Here is a 20,113-nt window from a genome sequence, read left to right on the forward strand (position 1 = left end):
CTTATTTTAAACCACTAAGTTTCATTATGTATCTATACTAACTAGAACAGGTCCAAAAGTTCATTTAGCTCCTCAATGAAACCAAGGGGAAAGTACGAACACTCCCATTTTACAGCTGAGAAAACTGACTCTCAGCAAGGTCAAGATCTTGCCCTAGCTCACACAGCTAGTAAGTGTAGAAGCAGGAACGATGTCCAGGTCTTTCAGACGCCTCAGTGCATGCTCATTGTCATCCCCCAACTCCTGCTACTTCCTCTGGACCACAAAGCCCACCCAAGGGGGGATTGCCGACGTTCAGCCACATCCTCCAGCTATCAGACAAGTGATGATGGAGCTCGTACCTTGGGCTCAGTCCCTCCTCTGGGTACAAACCCTTTCTCCTCTGAAGGGCAGCGGCTCTGGGAAGAAGGCCAAGGAAGACGGTGTGAGCCAAGACCTGCTGTGTGTGTCTGGATCCCAATTAACAGCCAAGAAGTCAAGTTCCCCTGCCAAGGGGACTGGAAGGAGGGAAGAGACGGAACCCTCTGCTCCTGCAGGTGGGCCCCAGGGAGCGGGCTCCCCCACGGAAGGCCCCAGACCAGATTTTATATGCTCAGGAAACCTTATTGCCATGAAACAGACCGCATAACTTGGCCCTACTTCAGGAAATTTGAGGACAGGCATGCCCACGATGCCTCCAAAAACCCTTCCTCCCCACGCAGTGCAGCTAGAGCCCAGAAGCAGTTGATGAAAGCTATAGGCAGCTGCAGACACACATGTGCACACACATCCCACACAATTATCTGCTTGCCCTGATACATGTGCATGTGCACACTCATGCACAGACATGTATGCAAAACAGCATACATGGACACATACATACTACGCATATATAGAATGAATGACGTGTATATGCAACATACACAGAGCATGGCTGTACAGACACAGAGGTGTATTCACACAAAAGCACACATATCTCCACTCATATTCACAGACCTGCATATATTCACACTTAGATGCGTGCACACACTAGCAGTACACATACCCACATTCCTGTGGGCCTTCGCAGGAAGCCCTATCTATCTCCCCAGAACTGGCAGAGAAAGTACAGGAAGAACTTTGGTTCCTACAATCTGAGAAGGTGAACGGATGGATGGACGGACGGACGGATGGATGGATGGATGGATGGATGGATGGATGGGTGGATGGGTGGATGGATGGATGGGTGGATGGATGGATAGATGGATGGATAGATGGATGGATGGATGGATGGATGGAAGGAGGGATGGAAGGAGGGATGGATGGATGGATGGAAGGAGGGATGGATGGATGGATGGAAGGAGGGATGGAAGGAGGGATGGATGGATGGATGGATGGATGGAAGGAGGGATGGAAGGAGGGATGGAAGGAGGGATGGATGGATGGATGGATGGAAGGAGGGATGGAAGGAGGGATGGAGGGATGGATGGAGGGATGGAAGGAGGGATGGAAGGAGGGATGGATGGATGGATGGATGGAAGGAGGGATGGATGGATGGATGGGTGGATTGAAGAGACTCAAGTGATTCTTCCTATCTTGAAACTAATATGAACAGAAGCGAATTCCTCAGCCCCCTTTGGACACCCTTTCTGATATTGACCCCCATAGGTCTCCCACACCTAATGACAATCCTTCATGGTAGACTGCAGCCAGTTCCCACCCACTGAAGTTTTAGGGATGATGTCATGTCCCATGGACTCCAGACTCCTGCATCCAGCTCTACTAACACCTGTACTTGGACGTCAACCTCCCACCACAAACTCAGAATGTACAAAACCAAGCTGCTCATCTTCCCCCAAATGCCGCTGTTCCTGCCTACTTTCCGATCTCAGTTAATGGCCTCTCCCTCCTTCCAGCTACAGAGGCTAATATCCTAGAACTCACCTTTGACTCTTCTCTCTCTCACACCCCACACTGAATGCATCAGGAACTTCTGATAGATCTACCTTCAAAACATATCTATAATCCAACCATTTCTTACCACCTCTGCTGCTTCTGCTCCTGTACCCCATACCCTCATGGGAAGTCTATTCTCAACAGAGAAGTCAGAGTGATTCCATTAAACGTAAGTCAGTAATAGAAAAACAATAGAGAAAATCAATACAACCAAAGTTGGCTGCAAAACTGACCAACTTTTAGTTACACTGACCAAGAAAAAAAAAAAGAGAGAAGACTCAAATTCCTAAAATCAAGAATGAACATTATTACCGACCTTACAGAAATTAAAAAGACTATAAGGGAATACTGTGAATGAAATTCCTAGAAAGATGCAAACCACCAAGACTGGCTTAAAAAGAAATAAAAAGCCTTAATTGACCAATAATAAGTAAATATCGAGTCAGTAATCAGAAAACTTCCCACAAAAAAAAGCTCAGAACCAGATGGCTTCAATGGGGAATTCTAGCAAATGGCTAATGATGAATTAGCACAAATCCTTCACAAACTCTTCCAAAAAATACAAGAGGAAGAAACACTCGTCAAGTCACTCTATGAGACCAAACAAAGACATCACAAGAAAACTATAGACCAGTATTTCTTATGAATATAGATGCAAAGATCCTCAACAAAATACTAAAAAGCCAAATTCAGCAACATATAAATATAATTTTACACCATGACCAAGGGAGGGTTTATCCCAGGAATGCAAAGTTGGTTAAACATACAAATATCAATCAATGTAATATACCATACTAATAAAATAAAGGACAAACTACATGACCATCTCAATGGATGCAAAAAACATAAGCTAGACCACCCACGCCTCAGCACAAAACCTCAACTCAGCTCTCAGCCAGCCCCACCCAATGCCCACATGGCCCTACATCATCTTGTCCCACCACCTCTCTGTCCTCATTTCCCTTTCTCCGTTCATTCCACACTAACCACAGTGCCCTTCTTGCTGTTCCCTAAACCCAGCAGATACGCTCCTGCCTCAGGGTATTTACAGTTGCTGTTCCCTCTGCTTGGAACACTGTTCCCCTAAATATCCCATAACTCACAATATCGTGAATTTTACTTATATATCTTGCCTGTTGTCTATCTCCCCCAACTAGAATGGGAGCTCCCTAAAAACAGAGATAATTTAGTCTGTTTTATCTACTGCTATATCTGTGGCATTTAAACTAGCATGCCACCTTTATAGGCACTCAATAAATACCTGTTGAATAAATGAATGAATGAAAATAGCTGGTCACTCAACCATTCACACAGCAAACAGTTGATCACCCCAACCCCACTCCAAGTGCCTGACACTGCGCTTCGGGCTGGAGTGCTGAGAAAGATAGGAACAAACCTGGGCCCAGCTGGGAGGGGGTGGTCAGAGCATAAGTAACCAGGACCCAAGGAAGACAGTGCTGAGGAGTGGCGAGTATGGGGAGAGAGTGTTGGCTCTAGCAATCAGGGAAGGCTCCATGGAGAGATGGTGCTCTAGCCTCCCTTGAAGGCCCAGAATGATTCGGGCGTATGGAGAAGGGAAGGGAGTAGAGGAAACAGAGGGAGAGCCTGGATATGGAGAGCACAGGGCATATCCTGGGAATCAGGAGGGGACCTGCATGGCAGAACCACATCGAATAACGCTACTAAGGATGTCAGGGCCGTTCATGAGGGGCCTTGAATGCCAGGATGAGGAGTTAGACTTAGTTCCAGAGGCACCAAGGAGCTATGCAAGGCTTTCAAGCAGGGAAGTTTCTGTGGTGTCCCTCTGGCAGTGTGGGGAGAACAGATCGTGGTGGGGGAGCAGGAAGACATGGAGACCAGGACGGGGGCTCTTGGGACAGTCCTAGAGAAAGACGGCAAGGCGTGTGCCATGACAGGACAGAGCGGACCAAGAGAAGAGGGGCAGTTTGGAGGTGTTAAAGATTTATGACTGGGCTTCCCTGGTGGCGCAGTGGTTGAGAGTCCACCTGCAGATGCAGGGGACACAGGTTTGTGCCCCGGTCCAGGAAGATCCCACATGCCGCGGAGCGGCTGGGCCCGTGAGCCATGGCCGTTGAGCCTGCGCAGCCGGAGCCTGTGCTCCGCAATGGGAGAGACCACAACAGTGAGAGGCCCGCGTAATGCAAAAAAAAAAAAAAGATTTATGACTGGTGTTAGTGGGCAGGGGTGCGGGGGTGCGGGGATGGGGGGAGCTAGAGCCTGAATCTCAGAACCTCAGAAGCACAGACAGAGCCATGGAGGAGGGGGGTCTGGTCAGGGGTTCCAGAAAGAACCGCACCACTTCTGGAAGGCTGGAGCTCTGGTCGCTGGGGATCCTGCCCAGCCCAAACACGAGCCACAAGGAGGAGCAGCTTCCCAGCACTGGACGATGGACACATCCCAGCCCTGCCAGCCTTCCTGCCCTGCAGTCCCTCGCGTCCCAGGGCCGGCCTAGAGAAGAGATTCCCCAGCTGGCTTTGTCAGCCAAGATGCAATGTCATTTCTAGATGAGCCATCCAGCTCTGGAGATGCGCCAGGCTATGGGGCGGGGGACAGCTGTGTCCCCAAAACACAGCCAAGGAGCTGCTTCCCAGAGCCAAGCAAGACAGTGGCAGAAGCGGAACTGGCAGGTGGTCCGCGGGCCCAGCCAATGCAGTGACAGGCCTTAAATGGGGCCTCCATCTGCCCAGGCCTCAGCCTCCCTGCAAGGTCAGGCCCATTCAGTCCCCACCAGCTGGAGATGACGGTCCCAGTCACTCCCTCAGACAATAAGCATTAAGGTATTTATTAGTGCCTGGTGTACGCCAGCCTCTGTTTCTTTCCCATGGGGGTGACAAGGGTCAGTGCGGCATGAAGGACAGAGACTTTGGAGTCTGCGGAGCTGCGTTAGAGGTTTATCTGTCCTACTCTTTGTGTTGCTGTCTCTGGGCCTCAGTTTTCCCATCTGTCAAGTGGGGATGAGAAAAACCCTTTCCGAGGAGGGCACTGTAAGGACTAAATAAGAGCACGTGCAGAAGGGAATGTTAACAGGACTTGTCTATTCCCCAGGAACTTCAGCGGAAACCCAACCAAGGCTGACGACACTGGTGAGAAGCACCCACACCTTAAAAGAGGCACAAGACACACCTCAGGACTCAGAGAGAGAAAGGGAACCATCCCATGTGGCCCCCCAGCTTATACAGAAGAAGGCTGGAGACCCAGGCTGGGGAGGATTTATTTGAAGAGTGAGAAAGCTGAGTGAGGGGCTTCGGGTGGCCCACCCACAGAAAGCGCAGTGCCTGTCAGGAAGGACACTGGGCTTTCTCCCTGGCTGGATGCCCAAAAAATGCACTTTCCTACACCAGGGCCACCTGGGGTGCATCTACAAAGAGCATCCTCAGGACACCCCAACACATGTCACCTGGGAACAGGAGGATGTACAAGGGCAGCAGTAGGGGCAGCTACATCTTGAGCACATCCAGGGGTCAAACAGAAACCATGGAGAGGAGACAGGCTTGAGGGTCACAAGAGGGGAGCCCCATGGGGTGCCTGCCTGGGGCGACAGGGCCCAGGAGGAAGAGCTGGAAGGGCAACCCTGGAAAGGAGCGGAGGGAAGCTGCGACAGTACACAGGTGACGATGTCTCCTGCACCAGGGAATTGGACAATGCAAATGCTGGGGCCCGAGGCCCCCAGAACCCACAAAAGTGCTCCCAAGAGAGGAGTCAGCCAACATCTGGGCATCTACCACAAGGAGGGCACTGACAGTCAGCAAAACAACGCCAGACACCAATAACACCTGGCCCATTTCCGGTCATCTTTGCTGGCCTGCCCAACCCTGGAGCGGTCAGGATCCCGGGGGAGCCGTGGTCTTGGGGACAAAGGACAGAGATGGAGCAAGGAGAATCCAACCGAGTAGAGCTCCCCCTCTCCCCAGTGCAATTTTCTGGACCTGGATAGAAGCTTTATTTGGAAGTAGAACAAAAGTTTTGATTTAAATGAGACTGGGCTTCATGAGTGTAACTGGAAAAGCTATGGTGGGGGCTTCCCTGGTGGCGCAGTGGTTAAGAATCCGCCTTCCAATGCAGGGGACACGGGTTCAATCCCTGTTCCAGGAAGATCCCACATGCCACGGAGCAACTAAGCCTGTGCACCACAACTACTGAGCCCGTGCTCTAGGGCCCGCGAGCCACAACTGCTGAGCCCACGTGCCACAACTACTGAAGCTCAGCAACAAGAGAAGCCACCGCAATGAGAAACCCGCCCACTGCAACGAAGAGTAGCCCCTGCTCGCTGCAACTAGAGAAAGCCCGCGTGCAGCAACCAAGACCCAATGCAGCCAGAGATAAATAAATAAAATTAAATGTAAAAAATTTAAAAAGAAAGAAAAGCTATGGGGTCTGGTCATGGGGGAGAGACACACTCAAACTGGTCAGGGAACAATAAAGCTATTATTGATTTGCTTTCTGAGTCCAGCCTGCTCTGTGAACCCCACCCACACATGCAGGGGCTTCCATGTCCACAGTGGTGGGTCCCCAGGGCCTTAGGACCAGGGAGTGGGAGTGGAGGGGTAGGAAGCTTGAACCAGTCTAGCTGGGGCTAGGCTGGCGCCATCTTCCCGGTATCAGTGGCTCCTTCCCATCAGGTGGGACAACCAGGGCCAGGGCTCTGGAGAGCCAGGGATACAGCAGCACACATATAAGTGTGTATGTAGGGATACGGATACACCAGGACGCCTGATGAGACCTAAACATGCACGGAGCCCCAGTGAATTCTGATGTGAGCATAGAGTAGCCTGGGAAGGTTTTGGAGGAGGTGGCCTTTGAGTTGGGTCTTACAGCAGAACGACTTTAGGATGCACAGAAGAGGGGAATGGTGCCCCCGGCGGAGGGAATGGACACAAGCAAAGGCTGGGAGATGTGAGCACCTGTCACTGGTATAACCGGAGTGTGAGGCACATGAAGGGATGTGATGGGATATGGATCTGGAAGATACGGTATCCTTAATACTGTCACCTTTAAAGCAGTGTCCGCACTGGCTATGGCCAATCTGAACCTCACTTTCGTCATCTGTAACCTGGGGAGAATTACCCTATTTCTTCTTGGACTCAACACATGTCCTGGGAATAAAGGGGTCTCATGTTCTCCCATCAAAGTATTAACCAGGAGCTCAGAGGACACACTTTAGAAAGGCTTAGGCTCAAACCCCAGTTCCGCCCCTAGCTGTGTTACTCTTGGTAAGCCTCAGTTTCCTCATCTGTTAAATGGGGATAACAAAGCTCCCCAGAAGGATAAACGTAATGTACGTGAAGACCCGGCACAACGTAAGCCTATGTGAAACAGGAGCTCCCTACCCACCTCACCCCACTCCCACCTCCAAAGGGGCCTTCACTTACATAGGAGGCCAGGAGGGTAGTCGGGGCCAGGATGAGAGCCAGGTAGAGGCAGGGGGCTGCAGCAAACAAGCTGGCAGCACAGATGAGGGGCTCAGCCCTTGGGTTGACTTTCTTGTATCTCCTCGAAGCCTCTGCTCCCAGGATGACCCCAACAAGGCCAGTCACAACAGTCAGTACCCCAAAAATCAGGCTGATGGAAAAGAGCAGAGAGGGATTGGTCAGCCGGTGGTGTCAGGATAGGGGTCCGGCCGCCTACCCCCCAGTGCGTGATCTGGTACCTACAGAAAGTGTGGCTGTGGGCCCCTTCCCCTCCCTCCTAACCGATGCTCGTGGGTCCCTGGGACCCTGCTCTGGGATCCACGTACTCCCCTACCCTTCCCATTCTCTTTCCTGCCTCAACCTGGGGATGCCACTGGCCATGTGGGTGATCTTCCTAGCACCCCAGCACCCCAGCGCCCAGCCTGCCTCATTGCCAGCAATCTCCTCCACTGTTTCACCACCTAAAACTGCCCCACTCAGAAATCTTAACTCTACAGTCCCACACTGGCCCCAACCTTCTCACCTTCCAGGTCCCAGTACTAATAGAATGCAGGTAAGTGAGCATTTATTTATCGAGCTCCTATGATACACCGGCATTGTACACACCCTTCCTCTCTCTCTTTTTTTTTGTTCCCCAGCCAGGGGTCAAACCCATGCCCCCTGCAGTGGAAGCGCGGAGTCTTAACCACTGGGCTGCCAGTGAAGTCCCACACACCCTCCCCTCCTTGAGTCCATCCTTCGACTCTCTGTTTCTGAACACCTCTCAAGTAGCCCCCTCTTAACTTCACTACCTTTGCCACCTACTCCTAGACCCATTTCAACTCCACTTGGTCCCTCCTGCACCTCCCTCCTGTAGAAACCTGTCCTTCTAGGACAACCTCCATACAGGTCCCCCAGAGGATGCTTTCTAGAACACAGATCTGACTACGCCCCTGCCCACTCCCTGCCTAAAATTCTCCACCAGCTCTTAAACACCCACCAGATTCGGTTCCAGCTCATTGTGGTATACATGGTCCTTCATGATCTGACTCTGGGTGACCTCAACCACAAACCCCAATTCCATCCTCCTCAGTCCCCAGACTAGTTGCTGTCCCCACTTCATACTTTTATTCTTCCATCTGGAACACCCTTCACTGGTTTCTCTACCTACCGAACTCCTATGCATCCTTCAAGACCCATCACAAAGGTCCCCTCTTTGAGGATGCTTTCCCTTGTCCCTCTGCTGATTTGTTCACCCCCTTCAGTTCCCATAACATCTTCCATGTCTCTATCATCAAGGTTATTCACTAGGCTGTGAATTCCTGGAGAACAGAAACCAGGTTCGGTTTACTTTCTTGACTCTAGGCTGGGAGCATAGAGCCTGGAACAAGAGATATTAACCAAATGGCTCACTGATCTCTCCCAGAATTCCCAGGTGGACAGCTGAAACAGGTGAGGTTAAGAAAGGTTGAGGCCAGGACTTCCCTGGTGGTCCAGTGGCTAAGACTCCGTGCTCCCAATGCAGGGGTCCCAGGTTCGATCCCTGGTCAAGGAACTAGATCCCATATGCCACACTAAGAGTTCGCATGCTGCAACTAAAGATCCTGCACACCACAACAAAGATCCCACACGTGGCAACGAACATCCCGCGTGTCTCAACAAAGACCCAGTGCAGCCAAATAAATAAATAAACAAAATATTTTTAAAAAAGAAAGAAAGAAAGGTTGAGTCCAAGATTACCCAGCTACTAAGCAACAGGATGTGAATATACACCTTCATCCTCCTGGTCTAGCCCAAAGGATGGGCCCAAGCCTCCTTTTTTAATATTTATTCATTTTATTTTTGGCTGCGTCGGGTCTTAGCTGCGTCACGTGGGCTCTCTAGTTGTGGCTCAGTAGTTGTGGCATGCGGGCTTAGTTGCCCACAGCATGTGGGATCTTAGTTTCCCAACCAGGGATCGAACCCACGTCCCCTGCATTGGAAGACAGATTCTTAACCACTAGACCACCAGCGAAGTCCCCCAAGCCTCCTTTTAAAGAAGCCCAAAGGAATGCTGAGACTGACTAGCGTGAACTCTTGAAAAAACGAAGGTAACTAGGACCTTTCCAGCCCCTAAGTGGCTCCCTGTTGTCCTCAGGGCAGGCTCCCAGCCAGCACTGCAGGACTGGCCCCTGCTGACCTGTGTAACCTCCCCTCTTTTCTCCTTCCCTCACTCTGCACAAATGACTGGAAATTCTCTAAACTCACCCTACACTTTCTGGCTTCCCTGCCTTGGAGCACCACTGCCCCCACCCACCATTCTCCACCTGGCCAGGATCCCCTCCCAGATCCAAACCTTTCCAAAAGTGCCAGGTGCCTGATATTACGTCCATGGCTACCACCAAGAGGTAAGAACATGACAGACGCAAGACTATGGTTACTGACAAATTGAGTGCCACAAAAAACTACCTCTCCCCTAAATAACTTCTGTGAAATGTCCGTCCCACAGGCTGAGGACTAATGGGTTTATTTCCCTGCCCCATCCCCTTGGTTTATAGGAGATTGTGTAAAGCCCAGAGAGGGCAGAGACCTGTCTGAGGCCACACAGCCCCACATTGGCAGAGCCAGGGTCTCCTGGCCCTCTGCTTCCAAACAAAGCATGTGTGTCCTTAGGCAGCTTAAAGGTGCTCACCGAACCTTCCTAGCCTTGCAAGCTGTACCAGGCTCCGGCTCAGCCCAGTCAAGTGACCCCAAATCCCGGATGAATGCTATCTACCTCTGAGTCCCGGTCTGAGCCAGCCTTGGCAGGGTCTCGAGACCTTTCTAAGACTTAGGATTCCTTATTCAAACAGGCGGTGTAGATGGGGGACCCCCAGTGCCCCTGAGCAGAGGTGTGGCCAGAGGACACACCTACCACGAAATGTCCCCACCCCCACAAAGCCTTCCCAGAATCAGACTCTGAGCCAAGAGGGTCCTTAAAGCCTGCAAGTTCTATGCTGATCCTCTGTACAATGGCCCTGGCAAGCAGCTATCCAACTCCTACTTACATGCCCCCAGGGATGGGAAGCTCATTACCCTAATGCTGCCCCTTCCGTCTGGGCCCCCGCTCTGTATGTTGGAAGTTCTCCCTCTGGCTGAGCTAGAATCCTGTGTCCTGCAGCTTCCTGCTCCCGCCCCACCCTCACCTGCGGGCTTATCCTAACTATGGAGGGTGTATTAATAGCTAGGGTCTGTGCAGAACCCGAACACCAGGACCCTGTGGTAGGTTGAATAATGCCCCGCAACCCAAGACATCTATCTCTGGAAACTGTGACAATATATTCCCTTATATGGCAAAATAGACTTTGTAGATGTGATTACATTAATGTTCTTGAGGTAGGGAGATGATCCTCCAATTTTTTGGTGGGCCCTAAATGCAATTACAAATGTCCTTATAAGAGGGAAGCAGAGGGAGATCTAAGACAAAGAGGACAAGGCAACGTGACCGTGGATGTTGAGCTTGGAGTGATGCGGCCACAACCAAGGACCGCCAGCAGCCACCAGAAGCTGGAAGAGGCAAGGAAGGATTCTCCCCGAGAGCCGCCAGCGAGAGTGTGGCCCTGCTGAACTTGGTTTTGGCCCCGTGAAACCATTATGGACTTCTGGCCTCCAGAACTATGGGAAAAGTTTCTGTTGTTTGAAGCTACCCAAGTGTGTGGTCATTCGTTCCATCAGCCCCAGGACCCTAACACAGCTTCTCAGCCAGGTTCTGGGAATAAGCTGAGTTAGAGGAAGAGGCTGAAGCAGACAATGGGGAAATCACTGGCCCAGGAACAGACAGCCAGTCAATGCCTGAAGTGGGATGGAGACCTGGTTTTTCCCCACTTTTTCAAGCTGCAGTGGGACTTTTAGGACTCAGTCTTTGCCTCTGGGGAGATCCAAGAATCTAGCTGAGGAGCCAGGATAAACATCACAATATCCTGGGACTTCCCTGGCGGTCCAGTGGTTAGGAGTTCACGCTTCCACTGCAGGAGGCATGGGTTCAATCCCTGGTCAGAGAACTAAGATCCTGCATGCTGCTTGGTGTGGCAAAAAAAAAAAAAAAAAAAATCACCGTATCCTTTGATGCATTCATTCATTCATTCACTTACTGGATGCTGCCTGAGCACCCACTGTATGCCAGCTGGTGGGGAGATGTTCAAGTCAATTAACAGTACCAAGCAGTCTGCAGAGGCAACAGTACATGGAGCTTAAGAGCAGAAGCTTTGGAGTCAGATGGGTTTGAATCCTGGCTCTGCTACTCGAGCTGTGTGACCTTGGACAATTTGTTTAACCTCTCTGATCTTCCGCCTCCTCATTTGTAATACACGAATACTAGGGTTTATTATTATAAAACCTCAGACGGTTTTTCATGTAAAGGGCTTAGAATAGGGCCTGAACTAAAGTTAAAGCTTATAAGAAGTAATGATGAGAAAAGGGGAGGTAGCTATGGGCAAAGGGCACAGCTTGGGCAAAGGCAGAGACAAGTGACGGAGTAGGGGACATTCCGGAAATGACACGAAGCTCTCCCTGGGCATCAGGGAGGGAGGCAGAGGCAAGAGAGGAGGCTGGGGAGAAGGGATGTCAATGCTGCCAGCAGACAACTAGTGTCACTGAGGCCTCAGGGGAGAACACGGAGCCCTGAGGAACTCTGAGAAACCCATCGGGGCAGGATCAGGGAGGAGAAGGGGTCCTCAAGGAGACTGGAAAGCATCAGCAGGGAGAAGGAGGAAGCAAATAAGAGACGATTACACATGCCCGCTCCATCAGGAGGTCATGGAGCCCCTGGAGAACAGGGTCAGCTGGGGGGACAGGAGAACAGCAGGGTGAGAAGAGCAGCTTTCCCAGGACTGTCAATGCAGAGAACATACAAATGCATGTGTGAAATCCCTAAGCCAGAGAAGTAATGAAGCATCCCAGTGCCTCAGTTTGCTATCTGTAGAATGGGACGACCTCACACTACGGGTCCCTCCGAAGGACAGGCCCCACAGAAGCCTCACCCGCCCGCAAGTGCTTTCTGGACCCCCATAGCAGCCCAAGAGCAGGAAGACAGGGACTGGGGCCCAGAGAGAACGAGGGAGCCGCCTGTGGCCGCTCAGAGCAGCAGGGGCTCTGCCCAAGCTAAAACCAGGTCTGCCACCTGCCAGCGGGCCCCCAAGTCCCGATGTCTGCCCAGAGCTCCATGAGCCCACAGAGGCTGAATCTGGGGGCTCAGAACCTCCTGAGAACTTCCCCATCAAGAGCCCCCCTGAGCCGGCACCCAGACGCCCCTCCTCACCTGTCCTGGCTGTTGCACGGCTCCCGAAAGCAGGGAAGCTGCAGCCCGTGCACCACACGGGCCTCGAACAGAAACTTGGGGGCCCAGAAGCCCAGAGCTCCAGTCACAAAGGCCATGGCTGTCACTCCAAGGGTCGACCCCACAAAACTCCAGCTGTAAGAGAAGATGATGTGGCTCGACCCAAGAGAGGGCTGGGGCTGCGGGAGCCTCCTACCGCCCCACTCCCCCCTCTCCTGGGCACTCAGGTGGCTCCAGGTCCTTCCGACACTCCCTAAGCAGCCTGCCCCTCCCACCTCCGCACCTTCCCTCCAGCTGTTCCTTCCTCCCTCCTCTCTGCCTGACCAAGTCTCCCCAGACTGATGGACCCAAATCCAACATCACATTCTCCAGCAAGCTGTCTGTGCTGCCCCACCCTCCTCTGAGTGCCCTCCACTCGGCTCGTGGGTCTGTAACAAAGAGAGTGGGGTCCTGCCCATGCCCCATATTTTGGTAAATCATGAGACCCGGCCATGTGGGTGACTCTGCCTGGAACAGAGGAGGGATGCTCTCCCGTGAGGCTCAGAGAGGTGAGTGATTCACTCGGGCATCTTCCCAGTAACCCTGAGAAGCCGGCAAAGCTGGAGAACAATGTCCACTGAATAAATGAGGGAAGTGAGGCTCCAAGTCTCAGGTCACTCTGGGATAAGGCAGGGCAGAGCCAAGGCTGGAGCTCACAGTGTCTTCCTCCCTCTCTCCCAGCCCGTATGCCGTCACATGGCTAGGGGGAGGGGGCCTCCGAGTGGGGGAGGGGCATCTCCATTGGTGAGTGGGAGCTCAGAGAAGGAAGAGGGTTCTGAACACTGGGGCAGTCGGGGAGGGTTCTCTGGAGGTGGAGGGAAGGAAGTCAGTGATGCCGGGGCAGACAGAGGGGTTTTCAGTGACATGCAGGGAGGGGCAGGGACACTCACTTTCTCCCCAGGTATCTGACGTCCTCACACCAGGTGCTCCTTGGGCCCCCAACGGTCACCACCCCCTGCTTCTCAGCAGCTCCCCGGGGTGGGTCTGGAACCAGGACGATAAGCAGGATCAAGGCCACGGCTTCCAGGCAGGGCATGATCTGGGGACAGGAGGGCCCAGGAAGCTCAGGGCCACACACTCCTGCGACCCAGGAGATCCTGGCAGTGACTGAACTCTGTGGTCCAGGCTGGGGAGGGACTCACTTCCTGGGAGCTGGTTATACACAGAGCTTGACAAACCACTGTTTCTCACCCCCTCACCCCTGAGAGGACAGCCTCTCTGGGGAGCGGGGTCCCCTTGGGGTTTGACTTAACACCTGTCTGTCCTATACAGACACCACTCTATTGGGACCTGTGAGCCTGACATGGTTGAGACCTGGAGGCGTGACTACACTGACCCTGACTGTTGAGTACTTGCTGCCCCAATAACTGTCCCTTTTCCAGGCCCACACCTCCATCTGCCACACCAGCCCTGCCCTAGTGTCTTCCTATCCCTTATCTCATTAATCCTCAAGATTCCATAAGGTAGACTTTACTCCCCCACTCTACAGACAGGCAAAGTGAGGCCCCAAAGAGGGAGGTGACTTGCAAGCTAGCAAACTGAGCAGCTGGGATCTGAACCAGGGGCACGACTTCCAGAGGCCGTAGTCCACAGGACGCCCCAAATGTCTGAGCTGCTGATGTCTGAACACCCCCCATGGCGCCAGATACCGTGCCAAGGGGCAAAGGCCACTGGAGGCTGGAAAGTCCCTGCCGGCCCAGGGGGAAAGCGGAGGGAAGAAAAGGAAGCTGGACTCACTCGGAGGGCCCAACGCCAGTTCCCGGTCAGCTCCGTCACAGCCGACCCCAGCACGTAGCCCAGACCACTGCGACAGGGGGCAGGGGAAATGGGCAGTGAGGGAAGGGAGGCAACCCTGAGGCCCCAAGGCCAGCCTGAGCCGGGGTGCCCCGACCCCAGGGAGCCGGCTCTCTGCAGCTCATTGCCTTTTTCACTGGGAAAAGTGAGCCACGTGAGGCCCAGATGTCTACTGCCCTTTGTCAAGTCACAGGTGACCTCTGGCTCCAGGCCCATCCCAAACATCCACTGTCTCTCTATCTGGGGACCACCCACCCCACCTCCCCAAGTCTCAGCCCTGCCCAAATCAGGAGATTTCAGGAAACCTGAGTCAGAGCTCAGGGGCCTGACTGCAAAACCCACTCTGTCCTACCCCACTATGGAGTGCATGGCCCAACCCTAAGACATTTGTCTGCCTCCCCTCCCAGGGCTGGCCCCTCCCTGTGCAGCCCACACTGCTGCGCCGCTACTTCTCACCCCTTCCTGGAGTGTACTAGCATGTAAGGAGCATCCTCATTATGTATCTCTAACTCCCACCATAGCCTGTCAGTTCGTGTTATTGGCCCCACTTACAGATGAGGAAACTGAGGTTCAGAGAGGTAAAGTGACACAGTGAGGAAGGGGTAGAGTTGGGATTCCAAGCCTTTCTGCTCTGATGTCTCCTCCACCCAGCCCGGCTCCTGTTCTGACTCCTTTAGGCCTCAGTTTACCACCCAGGGAAGTGGATCCAGGGTAATACCAACCTTCCAACAGGGATAAAGATGTAGAAGATGGCCAGCACTCGGGTTCGCTGGTCCCTCACGAAGAGGTCTCCCAGGACAGTGGGCGCAATGGTGGAGTAGCTGGCAGTGCCAGTGCCCACCACCCCCCGGGACAGGAAGAAGAGCCAGGAGTACTGGGCAAACAGGCACAAGACTGCAGTGAGTTCCAGAAATCACCCTCGGGGCAAGGGGACCTGAGGATTTGTCAGAGGGACCCGAGGGCATCTGGTGACATGTGCCCCAGGGGAGGAGAGGGAGATCAGGGCTCCAGACACCTCATTATCCTCCCAGTCCAGGCTCCCCAAACCACACGGGTGCCCCCTGCTGGTGTCCACAGCCACCCCCAACCCCCTGCCCTGAGTAGCCCTCTTCCTGGGCATCATCTGTGCTAACCAGGCCAGTTCCCGCAGACAGTAGCAGTTACCCTCACCCCCAGCCCCAGCACAGTCGAGCGGAAGTGAAGCCATGGGCAGCAGCGGGAGATGCCAGAGAGGAAGGCCCCTGTTAAGAAAGTCCAACAGCCTGTTCAGAAGGCCCCTCTCTCAGCCCTTAGAAGACAATCCCCCAGCCAGCCTGGAGCCTGCAATGGAGCAGAAGCAGCTCTGCTGGGGCTGGATCAGGGAGGAAGAAGGTGGGGGAGGGTCCCCCAGGGGCCTGGGAAGGGGTGAGGGTACCTACCCGAGGGGAGATGAAGGAGCTGCAGAGGCCTGCTCCTGACCAGAGCAGGATACCTAAGCTCAGCGTCACCTTGCGGCTGTGTCGGTCGCCCAGGTAGCCAAACACGGGTGCAGACAGCAGCAGGCAGCCGATGAAGACTGAAGGAGACACGCAGGGGGCAGCATGCATCCCCGGCTCGACAAAGGCGGGGGGGGGGGGGGGGGGGGGGGGGGCGGGAGGCAGATGGGTCCAGCAGGCCCAGAAAAGGGAACCGGCTCAGACACCACAAGCTTGGCAGTGGGTGGAGGCTGGGAGGAGGAAAAGATAAGGTGAATCCCCCAATCCAACCCCCACCACTGCCCAGAGTCAGGGGGACTGGAAGGAAAGGGTGGGGGCAGGGCCACGACTCAAATCTCAGTTCTGCTGCTTGCTCACTGTGCAGCCTTGGGTTACTAACTCCACCTCTCTGAGCACCAGCCCAGCAGTGGAGAAGTCAACATCCCCCTCCCAGGCCATGTAAACGTGAGACAGAAGTGAACACAGAGCCCGGCGTGGAGCTGCCAGGGCCCTGTCTCTCGGAGAACTCACAGGGACTTCGCTCTCAAGCCCCTGCTGGAGGCAGGGCGTGGAAGGCAAGAGGGGGCGGGGGGCGGGCCAGGTGCCTGCTCCGAGCTGATGAGCACGGTTTAGAATGAGCACAGTGATTATAAACCAGCGGCCCCTGGAGGCTGGAAAAGATTTGGTCTTCCTAAATAGGTAAAACATTCCCCTGACGCTGCAGTTGTATTTATACAGTTTTTTAAAGTACTAAACGCTTATGAATTGGTGGCTGGATTAGTGAATGCGTTTGCTATTCTGCGAAGACAAAGAAACTGCCACGTTTTTGCGTGACTATACCACGTGGATAACTACCTTCACTGCTTCTGTTCCTCAAATAAAATCTCCTCCACCCTCCTCCGCTGCCTCCGAGAGCCGCCAGGTGACCTGGGCAAGGTCCGACCCTCCCCCACCCCGTCCCACCACCCAAGGGCCTTAGGCTTTGGGGGGCCCCGCCCAGCGTCTGCGTCTTCATTCAGGAGCACAGATGATTGACATTTCCTGAGCCCAATGAATGTCCAGATTCGTCCCAGCTCAGGTTCCAGCCCCTCCCACTTTGCCCTGACCCGCTCTATTACTGGGTTGAGCCGTAGGCAATTGCGGAAATTAAGCCAGTTTTGACCTACAAAAACGGCAGTTTAATATGGTTTGACCTAATCCTCCGCTGAGAAAGGTCTTTGGTGTGAACGGCATTTAAATATATAATAACTACTGCCAAAATAGGCCTCCAAAAAGGCTGTATCAATTTACACTTGAATAGAAGTATGTATATTGCTTGCTGACACTTGCTAGGATCAATCGATTTATTTTTGTTCATTTAATGGTTGAAACACAAATGGCGTCTCGCTGACGTTTTAACCTGCATTGTTCTTTTTCCAAGTGAGGCTGAGTAGCAGGCTCTGTGTTCACATCCTCTGCCTATTTTTCTATCGGGCTCTTTGTGGATAATTTTCTCCCAGTCCTTTATATTTGTATTAAGGATTTAAAATGCAAATTCTGCGACTGAATACCTGGGCTCACATCCTGACCCCACCACTTCCTAGTTGTGTGACTTTGGACAAAATCCTTAACTCTCCTGTTTTCCCTTTATCAACTACAGAGTACGATAGTAATAGTACTTCCCCCATAAGGTTATGGGGAAGATTAAATAAAATAAAGCATATAAAAGGCAGTGACGGGCTTTATGTAAATGCCCAACAAATGTCATCTATTATTATTGCTAATTGCACTTATAGTTTCAATCACCATCATACAGAAGGATTTAGCTTTGATGTAGTCAAATTTATCAATCTTCCTCGGGGGGGAGTCATTTTGTGTCTTGTTAATGCACATCTTTACCTAAAGCTTATAAAATATTTCCCCAAATCTCATACTTTTATGAGATTGGAGGTAGGGATCCTTTACAGGATATAAACACCTTAAACCTGCAGATCTCCTGGGATGGAGAAGCCTGCCCCTAAGTGGAAGGCAGGCACGCCTTCGCTCTCCAGATTAAAATCATTTCTGTGACAAGGTGGGAGGAATTAAGGAGCACAGGGTTCAGAGAAGGACTCTATAAGCAGCTACCTGGATTTGAATCCCAGCTCTGTCACTTACCAGCTGTGTGACCTTCAGCAAGCCCCATAGCCTCTCTGTGCCTCAGGTTCATCATCCGTAAAATCGGCATAATAATAATCCCTGCCTCGTGGGATTGTTGTGAGATTAAATGAGTTAATGTTATTAAGCCCTTAGACTAGCACCTGGCACACGGTAAGGTCCACATCAGTGTTCGTTTTAAATATTGTAAATCAGTTAACTAACTCCAGCAGCTTCTCTGTCCCATAGCGGTGGGGCGAGGGGTGTCTGACCACTGCTTCCCCCCACCTTCCACCCCACTCTTAGAGCTACACCGTGCCCTCTGAGTCATCGGTTTCCTCCAGCCTACCACCCTGCAGACAGACAGCAGGGTAGGTCTTAGGGCCATTGCACGGTGACCCAGAAAGGTGAAAAGACTCACCTGAGGTCACTGGGGACAAGCCTGGTCGTCAGGCCTCCAAGCCCACTGCCCTTTCCACACACCTCTTTGGGCTGCTTCTGCAGAGAAACCCCTTCCCTTCATCCAACCTCAAACACACACACTCACACGCACATGCACATTCCCCACTACACACGCACAAGCACGTCCCCATGTTCACAGGCTTCCCCCCGCTCTCTCTCATACACACAAACTTCTCCCTCCCCACAACTCACTTATCAGGGGCCTTGTGGTCATAATCCTGTTCACCATGGTAAGAACCAGGGAAGGGAAATACTGACTCAGATTCCATTGTCTGTCTAATCTGGAAGGTTGTGGGTATTGAACCGAGACACAGCCTCCCTTTGGCTACAATATGACTGGGAGGTAAGCACCAGCTGCCGGCCTCAGCCCCGAGACAGGAGCAACTGGAAAATACGGTGGTCTGACCAGTGATCTACCTCTTTTGCTCGGTGCCTCGGTTTACAGAACTGTGTACCCTTTTGCATGTTTTCAGCATAGGCATTTTTATCGTAAGTTTAAATAGTTGAGAAGGATGTGATTTCCAGCATGATTGTATGTTTTAAACTATATTTTCATCCAAATCCTTAGGCTGCAGATTAAGCTCATTCAGTTTACGGGAAATGTCTACCATAAAGGCTTATGGGCAAAGCCAGTCCTCATTTGCCCAATCAGTAGGACAGATCAGACTGGTTGTCTGTAAGAAAGAGATTAAGAGCTTCCCTGGTGGCGCAGTGGTTGAGAGTCTGCCTGCCGATGCAGGGGACACGGGCCATGGCTGCTGAGCCTGCGCGTCCGGAGCCTGTGCTCCACAACGGGAGAGGCCACAACAGTGAGAGCCCCGCGTACCGCAAAAAAAAAAAAAAAAAGAAAAGATATTAAAATGTTGGCTTCATTTTTTTAGTTGAAATACATGTGTTAATACCCATCCCTAAGACAACCATCTCACTTCTGAATTCTCAATCGCAGATAAATAGTAGACTGTCACACACGAGCGGGACAGCTAGATAAGGCTTGGCGCCTTGCCATCCCCGGGTTTGTAGCCTGGAGGAAACATCCCCAATTGGTTTCTACCGATGCTCTCTCTGACCCGTTCCAGGGCCTCATCAACAGAAGCCAAACAGCCATGAGGGGTCCCTTTGTCTAGTACCCTGGATGTTTCTATACCTAGTAAAACTCAGAATGGGGATAGGTGTATTTTCCTGCCAAAAATGGTGGACGGGAACTTCCTTGGTCGTCCAGCAGTTAAGACTCCACGCTCCCAATGCAGGGAGCCCCGGTTTGATCCCTGGTCAGGGAACTAGATCCCACATGCCACAACTAAGACCTGGCACAGCCAAATAAATAAATAAATATATGTTTTAAATGGTGGACAGGTGAGTATTAAAGGGGAGGTGGGAAAAAAAGAGCCAGATGCTTGTTCTCAGGCAGATATATTTTAGGAAAGAAATATACGGGCTCGATCTGTACATGAATTCTCTCAAAACTGTAAAGAACACACACGTGTATCCTGTGTTGTGACAGTGTGTGCATACATGTGCGTGTGCATGTGTGTGTCGCCATCCAGTCATTGGGGAAAAGTTAATGCCTTGCGACCCCAACCTTGGAATGGGAGGTGTGGCTGCTCCCCACTGCTGGAACGTAGGCCCCAGTGGGC

General features: G+C 52.3%; 1 protein-coding gene across 1 annotated transcript in view; it reads right to left on the reverse strand.

Annotated features, from left to right (window-relative positions):
- The window catches only part of SPNS3 (SPNS lysolipid transporter 3, sphingosine-1-phosphate (putative)), a 40,599-nt gene that overhangs the window by 19,601 nt on the left and 885 nt on the right, over window positions 1–20,113 (reverse strand). The window contains 6 exon segments of the mRNA XM_067715881.1: window positions 7,305–7,494; window positions 12,598–12,750; window positions 13,545–13,693; window positions 14,392–14,458; window positions 15,171–15,322; window positions 15,867–16,003. Of these exon segments, the coding sequence (XP_067571982.1) occupies window positions 7,305–7,494; window positions 12,598–12,750; window positions 13,545–13,693; window positions 14,392–14,458; window positions 15,171–15,322; window positions 15,867–16,003 (848 nt within the window).

Source organism: Pseudorca crassidens, chromosome 19 (assembly GCF_039906515.1).
Source record: "Pseudorca crassidens isolate mPseCra1 chromosome 19, mPseCra1.hap1, whole genome shotgun sequence".
Lineage (NCBI taxonomy): Eukaryota > Metazoa > Chordata > Mammalia > Artiodactyla > Delphinidae > Pseudorca > Pseudorca crassidens.